This window comes from the organism of the source record quoted next, unplaced genomic scaffold (genome assembly GCF_019419815.1).
Source record: "Pyrus x bretschneideri cultivar Hongxiangsu unplaced genomic scaffold, Pyrus_bretschneideri_v1 Contig4, whole genome shotgun sequence".
NCBI lineage: Eukaryota > Viridiplantae > Streptophyta > Magnoliopsida > Rosales > Rosaceae > Pyrus > Pyrus x bretschneideri.
In genome coordinates this window covers 2,788,789-2,806,743 of record NW_025999723.1, presented here as the reverse complement: position 1 = coordinate 2,806,743, position 17,955 = coordinate 2,788,789, and the positions used below count along the sequence as shown (strand labels likewise).

Sequence of the window (17,955 nt, the reverse complement as noted above, 5' to 3'; positions counted from 1 at the left end):
GATAGACCAACCCACTAAGCCAAGCGTGTGGAGCCATGACTCAATCCACTTGGCAGCTTCAGTTTCATGGAGTGACTTCTAGCAAAAGTACTTTCAACGGATTACCAGAAGAGAAGCACAATTAAAAAAACGACCTTCAAAGAATAAAATCTCAACGATAGCTGACTTTTCCCACTGGTTTTCGACCTATGATGGAGTTGAACCAAATGGGGTGCAGTGCATGCTTGAAGTTGAAAACACAACAATTGTCTCATGCCTCTGTTGAATCAAAAGGCTCCGTATGGAGACCATTCTGGTATTCTAATGTGCATGGCTGCGGTTGAAACATCCTTGAATAGACTAATGCATGCTCATTTCTCACAATTCATGTTGCGGAATGACTTCCATGCAATCGGAATGCCACAAAGACGTTGTCTCTAATTAATCATGCATTGTCATTTAAAAACAATAAAAGTACATGATAGTCCATGATTAATTTGAACGGTTTCTGCACAACATTCCAAACATAGGTAAGTAAGTTTCTCCATTTGTTGTTGCAAACGTGGACGAACAGTGACGGCTTCTTTGGACCTATCCATAAGATTAACAACAAAAGAGTTAAAACCCAAAAGTGCAAGGTTTGAGCCGTTTATGTAATATCTATGAAGCAAACCATTTTTAGGCTGGCAAATGGTATTAGTATTTGGATTAATCCCATTAATCTTCTGCAATTTCCTTGTATCAAAGAAGACAGGATAGGAAGGTGGGCCCATGCTGATGGGCTTTTTGGAAGTATAGTAAAAATTGAATCCACTGTATAACTGGCCAAGACTATCCAACAGCAAATTTTGTCCTACCTCTTTGTCTCTAATGGCCTCTTAACCGAAAGAAATAAAAAGACGTTAGGAACTTTGACTCTTATTATATTAATCCAATTGTTAATCTTTATTTAAATGGTTCTAATCTAATTATATATGCAAACTCCGTCTCTGGTTTTTGACCCCTTTCGTAACCTTCAAAAAAGTTTTAATTCAAGGTTGGAAGATAAATATAGAAAAAGAAACAAACCAACAATTTTTTTTTTGTCCTTTTCTTTCATTTAAATAAAGGACAAACTGGTGATTTTGTTATGCCACTTCTTGACGACTATTGTGTCAGTATTAAGAAAAATGTGTTATGTGAAATACAAACATATAATTTGTCTTGAATCACTGCCACCCCTTGATAGTTAACCAACAGTATACCAACAACTTCTTTGTTTAGCGTTTTGCTCAGGCTTTGAGCCCCTTGTTACCAAATTTTTAAACATATAATTAAATATGTATGTCAAATCTGAGTTTTTGAGAATCTGAAAGTGGATTTACACCCATCGCTCACTATGTTTTTTCTGGCCGGTCATCACGAAGACACTCTAGTCCCTCCCAAAAAAAACAGAGTGCCCCACTAAATTCTAAGCTTCTAAACCCCTATAAAAACCCCGGCACCTCCCCCTCTCAAAATCCCCAACAATCTCTCTCAACTCTCTCCCTATCTCCCTCTCTTTCCTCTCTCCCTCTAGAAAATAACTTACAAAGTTGATCCTGTAAAAACATATAGTAACAATGTGCAAAGTGACGTCTCCTCTCTGCTGCAATGGCAACACAGACCACCATTACCTTGTCTCCATCAAAGACTCGGAGGACCCCAAAACCCTAACTTCCCCATTGATCTCCAAAACCATAACATCCCAACCAGAACAAGTACCGAAGTTACAGTTCAATCCCCACAAAGAATCCCATTTTTATTTGGCTTTAAAAGAAGCCAATTCCATAGCTGTCATAGCTTTCCCAATGATACTTACCGGCCTGTTGCTTTACTCAAGGTCAATCATCTCCATGCTCTTCCTCGGCCGCCTTGGCGAGCTTGCCTTAGCGGGCGGGTCCCTTGCTGTGGGCTTCGCCAACATCACCGGTTACTCCATACTCTCCGGCCTCGCCATGGGAATGGAACCTATCTGCGGCCAAGCTTTTGGCGCCAGAAAACACACTCTGCTCGGCCTCTCTTTGCAGAGGACGGTCCTCCTCTTACTATTTACATCCTTACCCATTTCTCTTCTCTGGCTGAACATGAAGAAAATCCTCCTCATCTGCGGCCAGGACGAAGCGATCGCTGCCGAAGCTCAGTTGTACCTCCTCTGTTCTCTCCCTGATCTTCTCGCTCAATCTTTTCTCCACCCTCTGAGAATTTACCTCAGAAGTCAATCCATCACTCTGCCTCTCTCATTGTGTGCAACTCTGGCGATCATCCTCCACATTCCCATAAACTATTTTCTCGTTTCGCACCTCGATTTGGGAATCAAAGGTGTTGCTCTTAGTGGGGTTTGGTCTAACTTCAACCTCGTAGCTTCCCTGATCGTATACATCATCGTCTCTGGGGTCTACCAAAAAACCTGGGGAGGGATATCAATGGAGTGTTTCAGAGAATGGAGAACTCTTCTAAATTTAGCAGTGCCCAGCTGCATTTCTGTGTGTTTAGAATGGTGGTGGTATGAGATCATGATCTTGCTCTGTGGATTGTTAATAAATCCGAGAGCCACCGTTGCTTCAATGGGAGTTTTAATTCAAACGACCGCCTTAATCTACATATTTCCTTCTTCCTTAAGCTTCAGTGTGTCCACCAGAGTCGGCAATGAAATCGGCGCCAACAACCCGAAAAAAGCGAAACTAGCAGCCATTGTAGGGCTCTGCTGCAGCTTTGTGCTAGGCCTTTCAGCTCTGGTGTTTGCAACGATGGTGAGGAACATTTGGGCAAGCATGTTCACACAAGATAAAGAGATTGTAGCGTTGACATCGATGGTATTGCCGATAATCGGGCTCTGCGAGCTCGGAAACTGCCCGCAGACGACGGGGTGCGGAGTTCTGAGAGGCACTGCGAGGCCGAAAGTGGGAGCAAATATAAACTTGGGGTGCTTTTATCTTGTCGGAATGCCGGTGGCCGTGGGGTTGGGATTCTTTCTTGGGTTTGATTTTCAGGGGCTGTGGCTCGGCCTCTTGGCGGCGGAAGGCAGCTGCGCTTTGACCATGTTGGTGGTTTTGGGTCGTACTGATTGGGAGCTTGAAGTTCGGAAGGCCAAAGAGCTGACCGGTGCTGCTGCTGCTAAGGTGGCAGTTGGTGACAGCGAAGGTGTTGAGGAGGACAAGCCAAGCAAAGCTGAAATCAAGGAAGATTGTCTATGTTTATTAGGCGAGTTAAATTACGAAAATAATAATTATAATAATAGCTCACATGTTTAGGTTAGTTTAGTTTAATCTCTCTCATTTTTTTTCTTTTCTTTTTTTCTTTTTTTTTTATTTTACATTTTTATTATTTTTGTCACCTTATTTAGCTGTGGGTTCACAAGATTTCATGGCGTTTAAATATATATATATTTTTTGAGAATATTTCTATTAGCAGGAGGACTACCTTCAGGAGTGTTTTTTTTTTGCACTCCCACTGAAATTCAACTGTACTATTTTACATGTACAAGTGATGCTGAATTTCATAGGAAGTAGCAAAATGCAGGGTCAGGAACAAACATCCCACCTTTTTCTGTATTTTCCGACCATTTCTGTATTTTGTAATCGGATATAAAGTAATTGAAAGAAGATTTATTCTACCAGAGATCCAAATTTTTCTTTGTTTTATTCAAAACAGAAATGTTACCATGATGAGCTACTTATACATTCTGAGGTGAAACACTGCATAATACAATTTCTTATATCTTTTTATATTAAAAGCACGGGAGAATAATTTTTTGCTGATATTATTATCTGTACTCGATACAAAGTCATTCATAACAAACCTATACCCTCTCTATTTATTTTACTTGATGAATTAAGGGGAGTCTCTCAGCTTGAGAGGTATTTTTCGATTGCATGAACGCCTTAATTGGAAGAAGGGGGGTTTTATACATTTACATATTGCACCATTAAAAGTACAAAAAATTATTATTAGCACAAAAAGTCTTCTGCAATCATTCATTTCTTTGTCTTTTACGTTAAAAAAGTGCAAATAATTTTTCGAAAGTGTAGGCTCCTACTCCCAATAAAGTATCTGTTGACAATTAACAACAAAAAATATTCTCTAGTTTAAATATTGTTTCAATGATCCATGTTATGTATGAACCTTTAAGGATACCAAACCAAATAATAACAATTATATTTAAAAAGTATTTTTTTTTTAAGGACCAGTTAATAGCTTCGGTACGGCAATCTACATTTTTGAGAGCCAGGAAAATTTAAATAGACATTTGTTTATATTAAAAAGTAGTAATTAACAAAAGGGGCAAGTGAATCTGATTCAGATTATCAGTCTCAGATTCTCAATCAATACTGAAAGAGCTGCAATTTTGTCATGATCTTACCAAATGTATATGGGAGTAGAAATTTCAATGAGTGAATTGATTTGGCCGGACTAAAAATTACTAGTTAGCCGACTGCAAATGCAAGACCTGGTCTTTCTAATCCCACGCACAGGTATATATGCACGGTTTTGGGTGACATTATGATGTGTTATTAATTTGATTTGTGAGTTAATCACATGCAATTATAACATGCAGTATTGAGCATCTTACTAATCCTGTTGAGTTAGTGATAATTACGAAGAAAAAAATGACTTAAAATAGAGGCATATGCTCAACCACATAAAAACTACGACTGGCATCTCAACTTGCAAAACTGATCCCTAAATTAAGAGAATTTTTGGGGTCCGGCACCCAGATCACGTCTCCGTGCGGACCCTAGACGCAAATAAACTACCCCCCCCCCCCCCCAACACCACCACCCACCCACAGAAGAGGATCCTCTCCGGACCAATCCTATTTGGATCCTGGGGATCATCAAATCGTAGTCCTTTAAGAATAGAACGTACAACCATGAAATTTCTCTACTTTTCACATAAGACAAAGACACAAACCATTCTTTCACACATCCCCGAATTCTCTCCCCTTATCGCTTGAGGTGGTTTCCAGCAAATTGCCACCACTGACCAAGTACGCAAGGATAAGGAGTTTGACAGCCAAGCTCCTCAACCTTTTACTCACCAAAAAAAACTCTATATTATAGCAAACTTTCCACTCACCAGTCACCCACTGCCATGGCTGCCGTCATCCCACCCCCATCCCCTCCTCCTTCCTCTCTCATAGCCTGCACCCTTTCCCCTCTAGTTGCACGGTCGCACGATTAAATTTAATGGTCAAGACAAGACTAATGGGTCCGGAGGCAAAGATCGGGAGATGATTTGTTCCCCTCCTCATGGCACACCACCTCCTACATGAGACCCACCACTACCTCATGTAATGACGTCACTCCCATTAGACCATTCCCATTGCCCACCATCTACGGGTGTCACACCCAAGACCTTCTCCTAAATCACAATCATTTATTTGACCACCAGTCATTTTAGAATCAATTTTAAGACACTGAGTCTGACTTGACCTAATAATTTCTTTTCCAATTGCTTGTTGGTACCCCTTATTTGGAGAAATTTTTCAGTGTGACCAGAATACAAACACATAGTCATACGTCATAATACAAATGAATGAACACTTGAAAAAAAAAATTCTTCTACTTGTATAATAACATATGACGTACTACTCCGTGTTCTTGATAAATTAAAAAAATCTCTCCCTTTCACAAATAATCACTTTTCAGAATATTGGAGGAACTGAATTTAGGAACTGCAGGGAATCATATGCCATTATTCCTTATACATTAATTAGCTTAATATATCCGCGATTACTTTGTCACATGCAAAGGAATGAGTAACAAGCAAAGGTTAATGTTTTTTAAATTAATTACCTCCAATCCCCCACACACCTCACAAAAAATTATCATAGGACTTTTTATTCTTCCCTTCTTTTTTTTTTTTTTTTTCATAAATTTATTTAGGTTCATATTCAAGTTATTCTATACGTAAGCCCACAACAGAGGAACTTATTCCATATGGAGCTGAGCAAATAACGACAACTAAGTTTGACATCACATTGGTCTACAAAATAGGACAAGGATTGTCTGTCCTTCCACTTTTGGTGCCCTTCCATGCTCTCCTATTTGTGTGGTCACAGTTAAGTCATGTCTATATTTTATATTACTATTCATTTTTGTCTTATTATCTCTATTAAAAAAACAATATAAAATGTTGACGTGGTTTAACCGTGATCACACAAAACAGGAGGGCAAACAATCCTTGTCCTACAAAATAATGGCTTTGATTTGACTCTTGGTTTCTGTTATTTGCCATTGACTTTTAAAGTATTGTTATGTATACTAAATTTGTAAACTAAATGACGTATCACCAATAATAAATAAGCACGTTAATTAATATTTAAATAATAATTCAATCTCAACTTCCATGTTATTTAGTCCACCAATTTAGTATCCCTTACATTACATTTACACTAAGGGGGTGGGGGAGTGGGCTAAGCCTCACATTGGGCTATCCATAATAATGTGGTTCAAATTCGACTTTGGCGAGAATCGAACCTAAGACCTCTTATTTACAAGTGAAGATGAATATCATTAAATCTAAGTGGCAGCATTACCCTTGACTTTTAACATCCACTTAATTATTATAATTATTTAATTAATAGTAACTATATATTTTGGGATTTGGATTCTATCCGGATCCAAATTGTGGGGATTTTAGGGATTTTCACATCTTAATCATTCATCTTGCATCATGAGTTAGAAATCATTTGACTTTTTTATTTAAAACTAAACAGAAATAGTATCTAATAAAAAATGTCTACACGATGTATGATGAATGGTTAGGATGTGGGGATCCCTAGGATCCCCACAAAATGAATAAATTGTTGTTACTAAACAAAAGAAATTTAAAGTAGTTTTTTTTTTTTTTTTTGGTGGCTCACAAACGGTACTCGACCATATAAGCTTAGAGAGTAAGTAGAATACATGATACAAAATTTACGGTAGGTGGCAAGAGTACAATTCTCTATTTGAAAAGATTAAAGAAGCTGACTGTGTTGTACAAGTGAAGACTCACATGTGCACTCGCACCGACTCCTAAATGCCGATGAAGGGGATGAGTACAATGGTGACCTGATCGCACCGACTCCTATATACAGAGCCTTCAATCTGTAGGGTGTATGTTCTCTACGTTGAAAGAACAAAGAGCCGCCCGAAAGACGTGCTCTGAGGGGGATGGACCATAAATACGAACATTGGGGACAGATTGAAGGCTCTCGTATATATATTTAGCAAGAAACATCTCATAATCATGTATCCTTTGCATACCAAGTCCTGACGAATAATTAATAGCTGCTCCCAACCCAGTTGCTTCACCAATTGCTGGCGTTCCAGCCTCAAATCTAGATGGAGGTTTTGGATGCCAAGATACACATTAATTTGAGAAGCAGTAGTCAGGCAAGCCAACATAGTTCGAAAATAAAGCAGCACGAGCCGTCGACGGAGGAGAATCATGCCAAGTTAAAGTTGGAGAAGTCAAACTCATGTTAGCAAAATTGTCTACAACAAAATTTCCTTCCCGATATATGTAAGATGCGTAGAAAGTCATTTTCCGAATGCGGTCCCAACAAATAGACCATTGTGCACAAAAAGGTCAAAGAGGATCAAAATCAGATAATTGAAAAGCAGAAATAACACTAGAAATGTCGCTTTCCAACCAAAGACAATGTCAACTCGACTGACATGCAAACTTTACATCAATAATAATTGCAAATAATTCTACAAAAAAAAGAGTTGCGATAATCAATCCGTTGACAAAAACCACCAATAAAAATACAATGGCGTTGTACAATATTAAATATAATATATAATTACTTGAGAACACGTATTATTGTGATTTTGATTTTTTAAAATATTTTCAAGCATCGTACTATATTAAATATAATGTAACACACACACACACACACGTATGTGTGTCTATATATAATGTAGGAATTAGGATGCATGCATCAAATTAGATGATGAATATTTCTTGCCCTGGTTGCAGATGGAATGCAATTTCGCTTCGAGATAGGTACACAGTTAGGTACCATGCCGGCATGTACCTAACAAGCTACTTACCTTACTAGATACATATAGTAATTCAGTGCTTAAACAATTTTTCACTTAGAAATTTGAATTACTGGAGTACCCTTTACTTCCGGAAATTAAATTAAAATAACAAGGACAAAATTGCTGGAAATACGTCGTTGACCGAAGTGTTGAACTAATTCTTGAAGTTAATTAAGTCCGCCAAATATTTTAGTGCCTGCAGGTTGATAATAGAGATCTCCATGCAGATAATTGTGCTTGGAAGATGCAACCAAATGGCCTAAGACACAGCAGCTAGAGGCCGTGCACCAAGATGGTTGACCTTGTTTTAATTTCTTTATTCTACGTTATTATTGTTATTATGTAACTTTCTATAGAGAAGATAAACACAGAGGCTAGGATTATATATATTGTACCTAAACACCTACTTGATTAACGATACTCGATATTTTTATACGATAGAATCTTCCGTTCATTGATATTGTGACAGTTGTACTCGTTTCAAGATTGTTCGAGTCGCGGTGAGAAAAAAGTAAGAAAAAACCCTAGCCTCCGACCTCTATCTTTGGCGTTGAGATTGACGGCAATTCTACTTGATGCCCTCTTTGTTTCTGGTTGCAGTCGTTGTCTCTCTCTGTTAAGGAAAGCCTTTAGTGCGTTTTTGTGGAAGGTTTTTAACGTGTCAAAAATACGGTTCAGTACGTCATATGTAATAATACAATTAGTTAGAAACTTGTAAAAAAAATTAACCAATTGTATTATACATTGGTGTACCAAGCTATATATATGCCCGACACACTTCTTTTACTTTGTCGAGAAGAAATTTTGTGGTTGTGGTCATGGTCGTGGTTTGTTCAATCTTGGATTCTAGAGCGTCAATTGTTGTTCAAATTAAGGTGGTGGTGTTTGAGGTTTGTGCACTTGCAAAGGACTATGAGAAGAGAACTCGACGTTTGTTGGAAGGGGCTCACAGCAGGGCTATCTTCTTTACTAACATTTGCAAAATCATCAGTTGGTGTAATCTTTTCCATGTGGAGCCTATACGATAGTTCTTGGGGTTGCAATGTTTAAGTCCTTGTTACTAGGATTTAGTATTTAGGACTAAGGGTCATCCATGATTGAACAATAGTATTGAGTTTTGATGTGCTTGTAATTAATGTAGGGTTGTGATATTCTTTTGACATGTTTAGTCTCTTGAGTTGTTTTAAGAGGGACATTTATGTTTATCGTATATACAATTTTTTTTTTTAACAAAATTTCTTCCCTAAAAAAATAATTGCTCGAGTCTACATCGGTCAGCCTCATCTCAAGGTCTTAGTGTTTCACATCTGGTTGAATGGTTTTAGGAAATTATTTTTATTATAAGCTTTTGTAGTCCTATTGTAATTAGGGTTTAGTTCCTATATATTGTAATTTGAATTCTTTGTATATCACTCTATGTAAATCTCTATTTATTGGTTCCATATTTAAAATGAATATACATCAGAAAATTAAAAGACTATGATTCTCTTTTATTGTAGAATGATTAATGTTACCTAAGCCATTTTCTCTATAATCCCTATGAATCTATGATGTCTCTCCTAAGATAGCGGGCATGCACATTGAACAATGTTACATCAATTTAGTCTTGTGGCCTCGCTACCATTACGCACGGAAGACTTTATCTCAGAGATAAACCTATATAATAATCATGAAGTGCAAACCAAGGCAGGGCAGGTTTTTTTTTTTAATTTTTAATATGTTAACAAAGACAGATCTATTTTACTCGATTATTTAAATAGAATACTTCATTCTAATTCTTGGCAAATATGATTTTCAGACTAAAATCATGAGTAAGATCAAAATATAATTTTAGTCCATTAATACAATAAATCAATAATAACCTTATTTATTAATTACATTTTGATTTTTTAATTATTTTTCTTTTTCTTCCTAATTTTAATGTATCAATTTTATTTCATTATAATTTTCATTTTCATTTCATTTGTCGTAATATATTTTGTTGTAAACATTTAGATAAACTAATTTTTGTTATACAATATATTTCAATGTACTTTGTCTTCTTCATTTAGGTACATTAAATTCATTATAATACATTTCAATGCATACATTTAGGTATACACATTTTGGTACATATATTTTGATACAAACATTTAGGTACATTAATTCAATATAATACATTTCGGTACACACATTTAGGTACATTAATTTAATATAATATGTTTCAGTGCATATATTTCAGTACATACATTTCGCTTCTAACATTTAAATACATTAGTTCAATATAATACATTTTGGTACTAACATTTAGATACATTAATTGAGTCTTTCAAGTTTGAATAATGTTTAAATAAAATTAATAAATTAAAAAAAAAACATTTTTTGGTCAAAAAAAAAATTAAAATTTGTATATTAATAAATTTAAATATTTAATGAGAGATATTAAATGTAACAACCCGTCCTCAATTTTAAGATTTTAATAATTTTTTTAAAAGAGTGAATTGACGAAAATGCCTCTAGAGGCGATGACATTGACTTTCATTGACTAGTGTGTAGTGAGACATACAAATGATTCTTTTAGTGTATTTGTGTAGTATTCGATGGTACGAACGCATAGGCGAAAACCGTTTGTGAGTCTGGATTATAATGGTTATTTAAAGTTTACTTATAAATAAATTGAACTCCCATCTTGTGGGAAAGAAACCGATCATATTTAAGCAAGAAAATAAGAGCAGGTCCACTAGGCAACTAATAGGCCGGCACCCAGCCAAAATAATGGCCCAGCACCCAGGCTTTCCACTCCAACCCAGCAAATAGGCTGGCACCCAGCCCAAGCTGGTCTCTAGTGTGACATCTCACATCGCCCAGGGGAGTGTTCTTTATATGTATATTCTCATCTATAGCTAACACGAGACCTTTTGGGAGCTCACTGGCTTCGGGTTCCGTCGGAACTCCGAAGTTAAGCGAGAAGGGGGCTAGAGCAATCCTATGATGGGTGACTCACTGGGAAGTTGCTCGTGAGTTCCCAAAAAAAAAACCGTGAGAGAATGGTAAGCCCAAAGCAAACAATATCGTGCTACGGTAGGGGAGTGGGTCTGGAAAGTGATCCGTCTTGGGCTTGGAAGTCGTTATGAAGGTTTTGAGTATTAGAAGTTGTTCAATATTGCATTTCTACCCCTAGATTAACGATTAGTTTGAAATGAGTTACTCAGACCTTTGTGGACGAGTTTCATCTTGTTTGTCACACCATTAGCATGGTTGTAGTATATCCTTATCTCTATTCTAGTCACTTGTAATCACGATTACAATTTTGGGTTAACTTTGGTATCATTGGAGTTGACGTATAGAGATTTTACGCACAGTGCATATTTAATAGACGCTTACTTTTGTTAAAATTATGGGTAACGACGGTTACATTCCTGTTTAGGAGTATGGTATCATTTGAAATATAATATAAATGCAGCTTGTGATTTACAGAAGAATATTGCGAACAAAACCGTGAGGGAATGGTAAACCCAAAGCGGACAATATCGTGCTACGGTGGTGGAGCGGGCCGGGGAAGTGATCCGCCTCAGGCCGGGATGTGACAAATTGGTATCAGAGCCTAACCCTGGTCGCGAGTGTGCTGACGAGGACGTCGGGCCCCTAAGGGGGTGGATTATGACATCCCACATCGCCCAGGGGAGTGATCCTTATATGTATATTCCCATCTCTACCTAGCATGAGGCCTTTTGAGAACTCACGAACAACTTTCCAGTGGGTCACCCATCATGGGATTGCTCTAGCCCCCTTCTCACTTAACTTCGGAGTTCCGACGGAACCCGAAGCCAGTATGTTCCCAAAAGGCCTCGTGCTAAGTAGAGATGAGAATATACATATAAGGATCACTCCCCTAGGCGATGTGGGATGTCACAATCCACCCTCATTAGGGGCCCAAAGTCCTCGTCGGCACACTCGCGACCAGGGTTAGGCTCTGATACCAATTTGTCACATCCCCGCCCGAGGCGGATCACTTCCCGGACCCGCTCCACCACCGTAGTACGATATTGTTCGCTTTGGGTCGGGATGTGACAAATTGGTATTAGAGCTTAACCCTAGTCGCCAGTGTGCCGACGAGGACGTCGGGCCCCTAATGGGGGTGGATTGTGACATCCCACATCACCCAGGGGAGTGATCCTTATATGTATATTTTCATCTCTACCTAGAACAAGGTCTTTTGGGAGCTCACTAGCTTCGGGTTTCGTCGGAACTCCAAGGTTAAGCGAGAAGGGGGTTAGAGCAATCCCATGATGGGTAACTTACTGGGAAGTTGCTCGTGAGTTCCCAAAAGGCTTCGTGCTAGGTAGAAATGGGAATATACATATAAGGATCACTCCCTTGGGCGATGTGGGATGTCACATCTAGGCCAGCCCAATATCGACAAAGGCATGGACTAGCCCTTATAACGCCATGATGATGCCACCGTGGCGTCAGAAGGAAGTTCAAAAAAAAAAAATTTTAATTGGAGGCCGTCTTCTGTCGACCTCGCGAACGCCACTGGCCACTTCATCTTCATGTACTCCATCCACAGCAGTGAGTCTGTGTGCTCCAGTGCCGTCCAAATCTTGTCCAGGTCCCACTTCGGAAACCAACAGCCACGAACACCTTGTTGAGGTGATCCAGGTTGAGCTCTGCGATCGTGCGATGAAGGTTAAAGCCCTAGGTGCCGAGGTCTTGGTCGGAGATTGAGTATTGGTTGGTACTTAGGGAGCGGCGCGACATGGTGAGGTTTTAAGGGGGAGTGAGAGTGGTGGATTAAATGAGGTTTAAAAAATTTGATAATATTTTAATAAATCAAATTATTATATTATAATAAAAATTAATAATATTTAATAAAATTGACTAGGCTATTTAGTTTTAGAGGTGGAGATGCATTTGGCCTATTATTGTTTATTAGGGTCTATTACTGTTCACTAAGTGAATTAAATGAGATGGGTGCTGGCGCATTTTTTTAGGGGTGGCATTGCTCTAAAGGGCCAATTAGTTAAAGAAAGGGAGGACCAATCAGAAAATAGAGGGAGAGAGAGAGCCAATCAGGAGAAGAGAGAAAATGTACCCCTCTTATTCCCGTTTACCCATCCCCACGACCTCCCATTTTCTGTCGTTGATTCCAGCTAACTTCGATAGAATTTTTCGATGCCAACACCACCCTTTTGAAGCTTTCACTTCCCTCTACAAAACCCAACCAAGAACCACATTGATTAACCTCTGTACGTGGCGATGCGAGGCCATAAAATCCGATGAAAACCAATGGTGTTCTAGACACCTTTTTCATTTTTCTGGTGAATCAGCAAAGCGATGGCCGACACCACCACTTGGGTTTTGTAGCTCATCATCCCATGAGTAAATCCTAACCAGCCTTGACCCCGTTGGACCACCGGAGGCGACGAATCAACGCCGGGAAACTTTAGGCACCCGCCAGCTTTATCGGTGAAATTGACCATCTTCCATCCACTTTGGACTTCGTGGCAGGTATAAAACTTGTTCTTTTTGTTGAGCTCTATCTTTTTGTAAATTTTGGTAGAATTTAGAGTTAGTCGAAAAAGTGGGTTTCCGATCGCCGAAAACCGCCGCATGCGGCGGTGCGTGGGTCGAGACCCGACTTGCCCATCTTAGGTTAATTTGGATGCCCTGATTCCATATTTGACACCTGATTGATGGAATTCCAATGTTTGAGTATAATTTTGTTAAGGTCCGCCACTCGAATATTTTAGCAATAGACGATCCGACTGTTGGATCGTTACTAAATTTTAATACATTATAGTACGTAATATTGAAGGACCATAGGAACTTATGGATCGGGAATCCAACATATGGATCTTCCCAAATTGGATTTTTAAGTTAATAAAATAAAACGGGGATCACCACTTGAATTGTGATTGGTGGAGATCTGACCGTTGGATTGTTCCAAAACTTTAGGATGTTGTTCTAGGAGCTTATTGAAACTTTTGGGAAGTTTACAGATATGAAATCCGATGTGCGAATCTTTCCGATTGTGTTACGTAAGATTATGGACCCTACCGTCGACCTTTGACCGACGGTTGACTTTTGGCCAATGGGTTTCAAATCACTTTAGAACGTCCTTGGGGATGTGTTTTTATGTAAGTTACGTGTTCTATCGACAAGAATTTAGAGACATGATTTGATAATTGTTCTAGGCGCCAATCGTTCGTGACGCCTCAATATTCGTGCTAGGGAGTTGTAGCGCGGACCTCAAGTGAGTGCGTCTTTTTCTTTTTTTAGTGTGTGTGTGTGTGTGTGTGTGTGTGTGTGTGTGTGTGTGTGTGTGATTGATAGTTTCCACAAATGCTTTTGAATTGATTTATACAATTCATACCATGATTAAATTATGTTATGAGAAATGTTGCATTGTTGTGAAATACCAAGATGATTCTACAGGATGCGCAAGTAAGTTCAGGTAAGTTTATTATGTTGATTGGAATTTTTGCATCATTATGGCATGCTCATATTCATATAATGGCTCATTATTGCTACACCTAGGTGTTAGTGCTCAGCCTAGGCCAGGCTAGTCTTTCACGTGTCGTTCACATCAGCACCGCACGCTCGCCTTGGATCCAAGTAGGTGTTAGCCCTATCGTACATATTGCATTAGGCCATTCTGATTCGTATGTGACAGCGAATAACGTTAGCCTTCACGTGATTATAGCAACAGATCGTATATTATTACACATAGCCCTGTCATACAGGTCACATTAGGTGACTCCGACTCATGTGCTAGCATAGATTGATGAGCAATAAGTGCAGTCGTACAGGTCACATTAGGTGACTCCGACTTGCATGCACATGATTATATTGATATTGTCGTTGAGATATTGTGTTGTGGCATATTTCTGGATTTACTGTTGGCATGCATTTGATTTCATACTTATATGTAGTATGATTTTCTGGAAACTATACTTGTTTTACGGCGAGGGGTTACAATGTTTTCAAAAAGGTTTTTATAAAACTTTATTTTCAGGCCCACTCGCCCTTGTTTTTCGCCCTTCCAGGTTTAGTAGCTGAACTTCGTATCGACGATGATTCTTGGCAAATATTGGTATAGGTGGTTACCTTCAATGGTATAATTCTTATTCCACTGTACTGTACTTTACTTATACTTTGTCATCACGTGTGAAATAGGTTCATTCCCTCTCACATCGCACTCTTCAAATTAGTCACTTTTAGGTTTAAATTTATTCACATTTTTCCACTACACTACTCTTTATGGTTTCATCATCTTCCAGGTGTCAGCTAGCATAGCTTGATTCGGAGTCTAAGTGGGCATTCTGGGTCGGGGTGTGTAATTAAATAAAATGCACAGTAATTATTTTGCATTAAGAACACATCAAGAGACTATAATCAATATATCATATAACACCAGGTTTAATTTAAATTTCAATCTTCTTTAAGAATTAAAATTAAAAAAACCCCTTATTTAAATTATTAAAATGATTAGAACTTAGATGCGAAAAGAGTTTCAACCTTGGGAGCAACTCTTAAAAGGCACGAAGGACATTTGTCCTCGTGTATAAAGGCGTGAATCCGGATCTTCGTCGGATTCACTTTGTGAGGATCCAAAAGATCCGTGAATCATGTCCATTCATCATACATCGTGCGGTCAGAAATTATTTTAAATATTTTTATTTAAAATTAAACACAAACAGTGTTTGACAAAAATTGACTGTATGATGTACGATTAATGGACACAATTTATGAATCCTCAGAATCTTCACCAAAAGGATCCGCAGAGGATCCTGTTGGTAAAGGCGTGCAATGCAACAAGTATCCTATAATTTAAGATTAGTGCATGATTGCACATGATCTGCATGGTTTGTTAGACCTCGGAATATATTTGCACGGGCATGGGGATTTATACTAGACAATCCTACCTTCCCTTTTCCCACTCTGTAACGAACAATTTAGTTAAGGCCGGCATTCTTTGCTGCGTTGAATGCATGGAAAACAGACTCTACGATTCAATATTTGAGTCCAAAGAAGATGATAAAAACTAAAACTAATTGGCATTTTTATTTCCTCGTGGCTGAAGATACATGCACATATTTTACAGAAAATTCTAGATATTTATTATTTAAATAATTGAAGAAGAAAAAATTTAAAAATTAAGAGAATATAATATTGACCAAACGAATATATGCCTGCCGAAATGATAAATTGAGAGCTTACTGGCTGCAGGCTGCCGCCCTGTCTATGGCATCTAGCTAGCTATTTTTTTTAATGTGTCTATTTGTTTTTAATAAACGATTATGTTGTAACCATTTCATTAGGGAACCTACTTGCCCTTCATTTATGATTAATTTATTTTCACCGTAAGAATATTATAATCGGATTCGTTAATTTTTTTATTATTTAAAGATCATGTATGCAAAAATTCCTTTAATTTGGACATCTTTGGCCATGCTTGCTTGTCACACCAATCAATGATTTTGATAACAAGTAGTATCATCATGATGAATTGTCTATTTGTTGGATACATACGAATGATTAAAAGATATCCAAATTGAAGGTTTTTTTGCACACATGATCTTTAGATTAAAAATAATAATAATTAAAAAAAAGAATAATTCCGAATTTTAATATTTACACAGTAAAGATACGTTAATTATAAGTTGGAGATGAATGAATTCCTCATGGAGGAAACACGTAGTTATTATTACAACTGATCTCTGCAACTATATAGGTATGCTTGCGACATAATCGTTTCTTAAAAATTAAGCCACTCTAGCTGTTACAACAGAGGTCACGATCACTTCCTCTAATCTGTTGACAGACGTTTTAGTCACAGCCTTACATTATTTACACTTAACAGTTACGATTGTCCAAACATGCGATCTCTGATAATTATTACTTAATTTTTAGTATGACATGCAACAAGCACGCAGCTCCTTCTATATTGACGTGCGAGTATGATTCTCTTTTCTTTTTTTTTTTCTTTTTTTTCACTGACGGAGGCAGGTAAGGATTACAATAGTTCTAGGCCTATCCTAACATAAAAAAATAAGATTAGTATTACCCATATTTCTATTGCTTTTCAACCCTCCTCAACAACTAAAAGAAATTCAATCATTATCTATTTTTCATCCAACAGCTCCTATAAAAAAATTAAGTATATAATTTAAATGGTCATTTATCACAAAGAGTGGTGCTATTTATATACCCTTTTTTTTCTTTCCACACACCCCCTGTTAATTTATATCATTTGATTTTCTTTACTTTTTATTATTTGATTTTCTTTAATTTATTTGATTCTATCACAAATCAATAACATTTAAATTAAAACCCATCATTTACTTTTAATTACAAAAACCGTATTTCACTTATGAAGGGACAAAGTTATTTCCTATTCTTATTGAATTTCATATATTTAGCCAATCCAAGTCCCAAGTTTATTGAATAAAGAACAAAAAGGTTTGTAATACTCTATTATTCAATATACAACATTTGTTTCTATTCTATCCCACCTCTTACTTGAGTTTTAGGGTTTGCAAATTCTTTTGTAACTCTCTCTATTGAGTTTAATAATTCTTTTAATAGTATAGATGACATCATGCAACGGTTTTAAAATATAAAATTCGTCAAGAATACTAATGATTACTATGAATGGATAAAATTATCTATGCATATGTTAACTTTGAATACTTAATTATTTGGATACATATTATGATGTTTTGCATTATTAGTAATTTTATAACTACTATTCATTTTTTCTTCTACTATACTTGTATGTGACCCCTCCTCACAAGAAATCCTAGCTCCGCCATTGCTCTCCTTCCCTCCCCTTCTATTTGAACGGTCACGGTTAAGCCACGTCAACATCTTTTATTAATTTATATAGAAAGAGAAAGATAAAATAGAGAACGTGAGAGGATGGGAGAAAAGGATGGAA

At 37.5% G+C, this 17,955-nt stretch overlaps 1 protein-coding gene across 1 annotated transcript; it reads left to right on the top strand.

Annotated features, from left to right (window-relative positions):
- Positions 1-1,469: 1,469 nt before the first annotated feature.
- Positions 1,470-3,620, top strand: LOC103960527 (protein DETOXIFICATION 49-like). Its single transcript, XM_009373009.3, has one exon. It carries the CDS (start codon positions 1,581-1,583, stop codon positions 3,249-3,251), a length of 1,671 nt encoding a protein of 556 aa, XP_009371284.2. The 5' UTR covers positions 1,470-1,580; the 3' UTR covers positions 3,252-3,620.
- Positions 3,621-17,955: the final 14,335 nt, after the last annotated feature.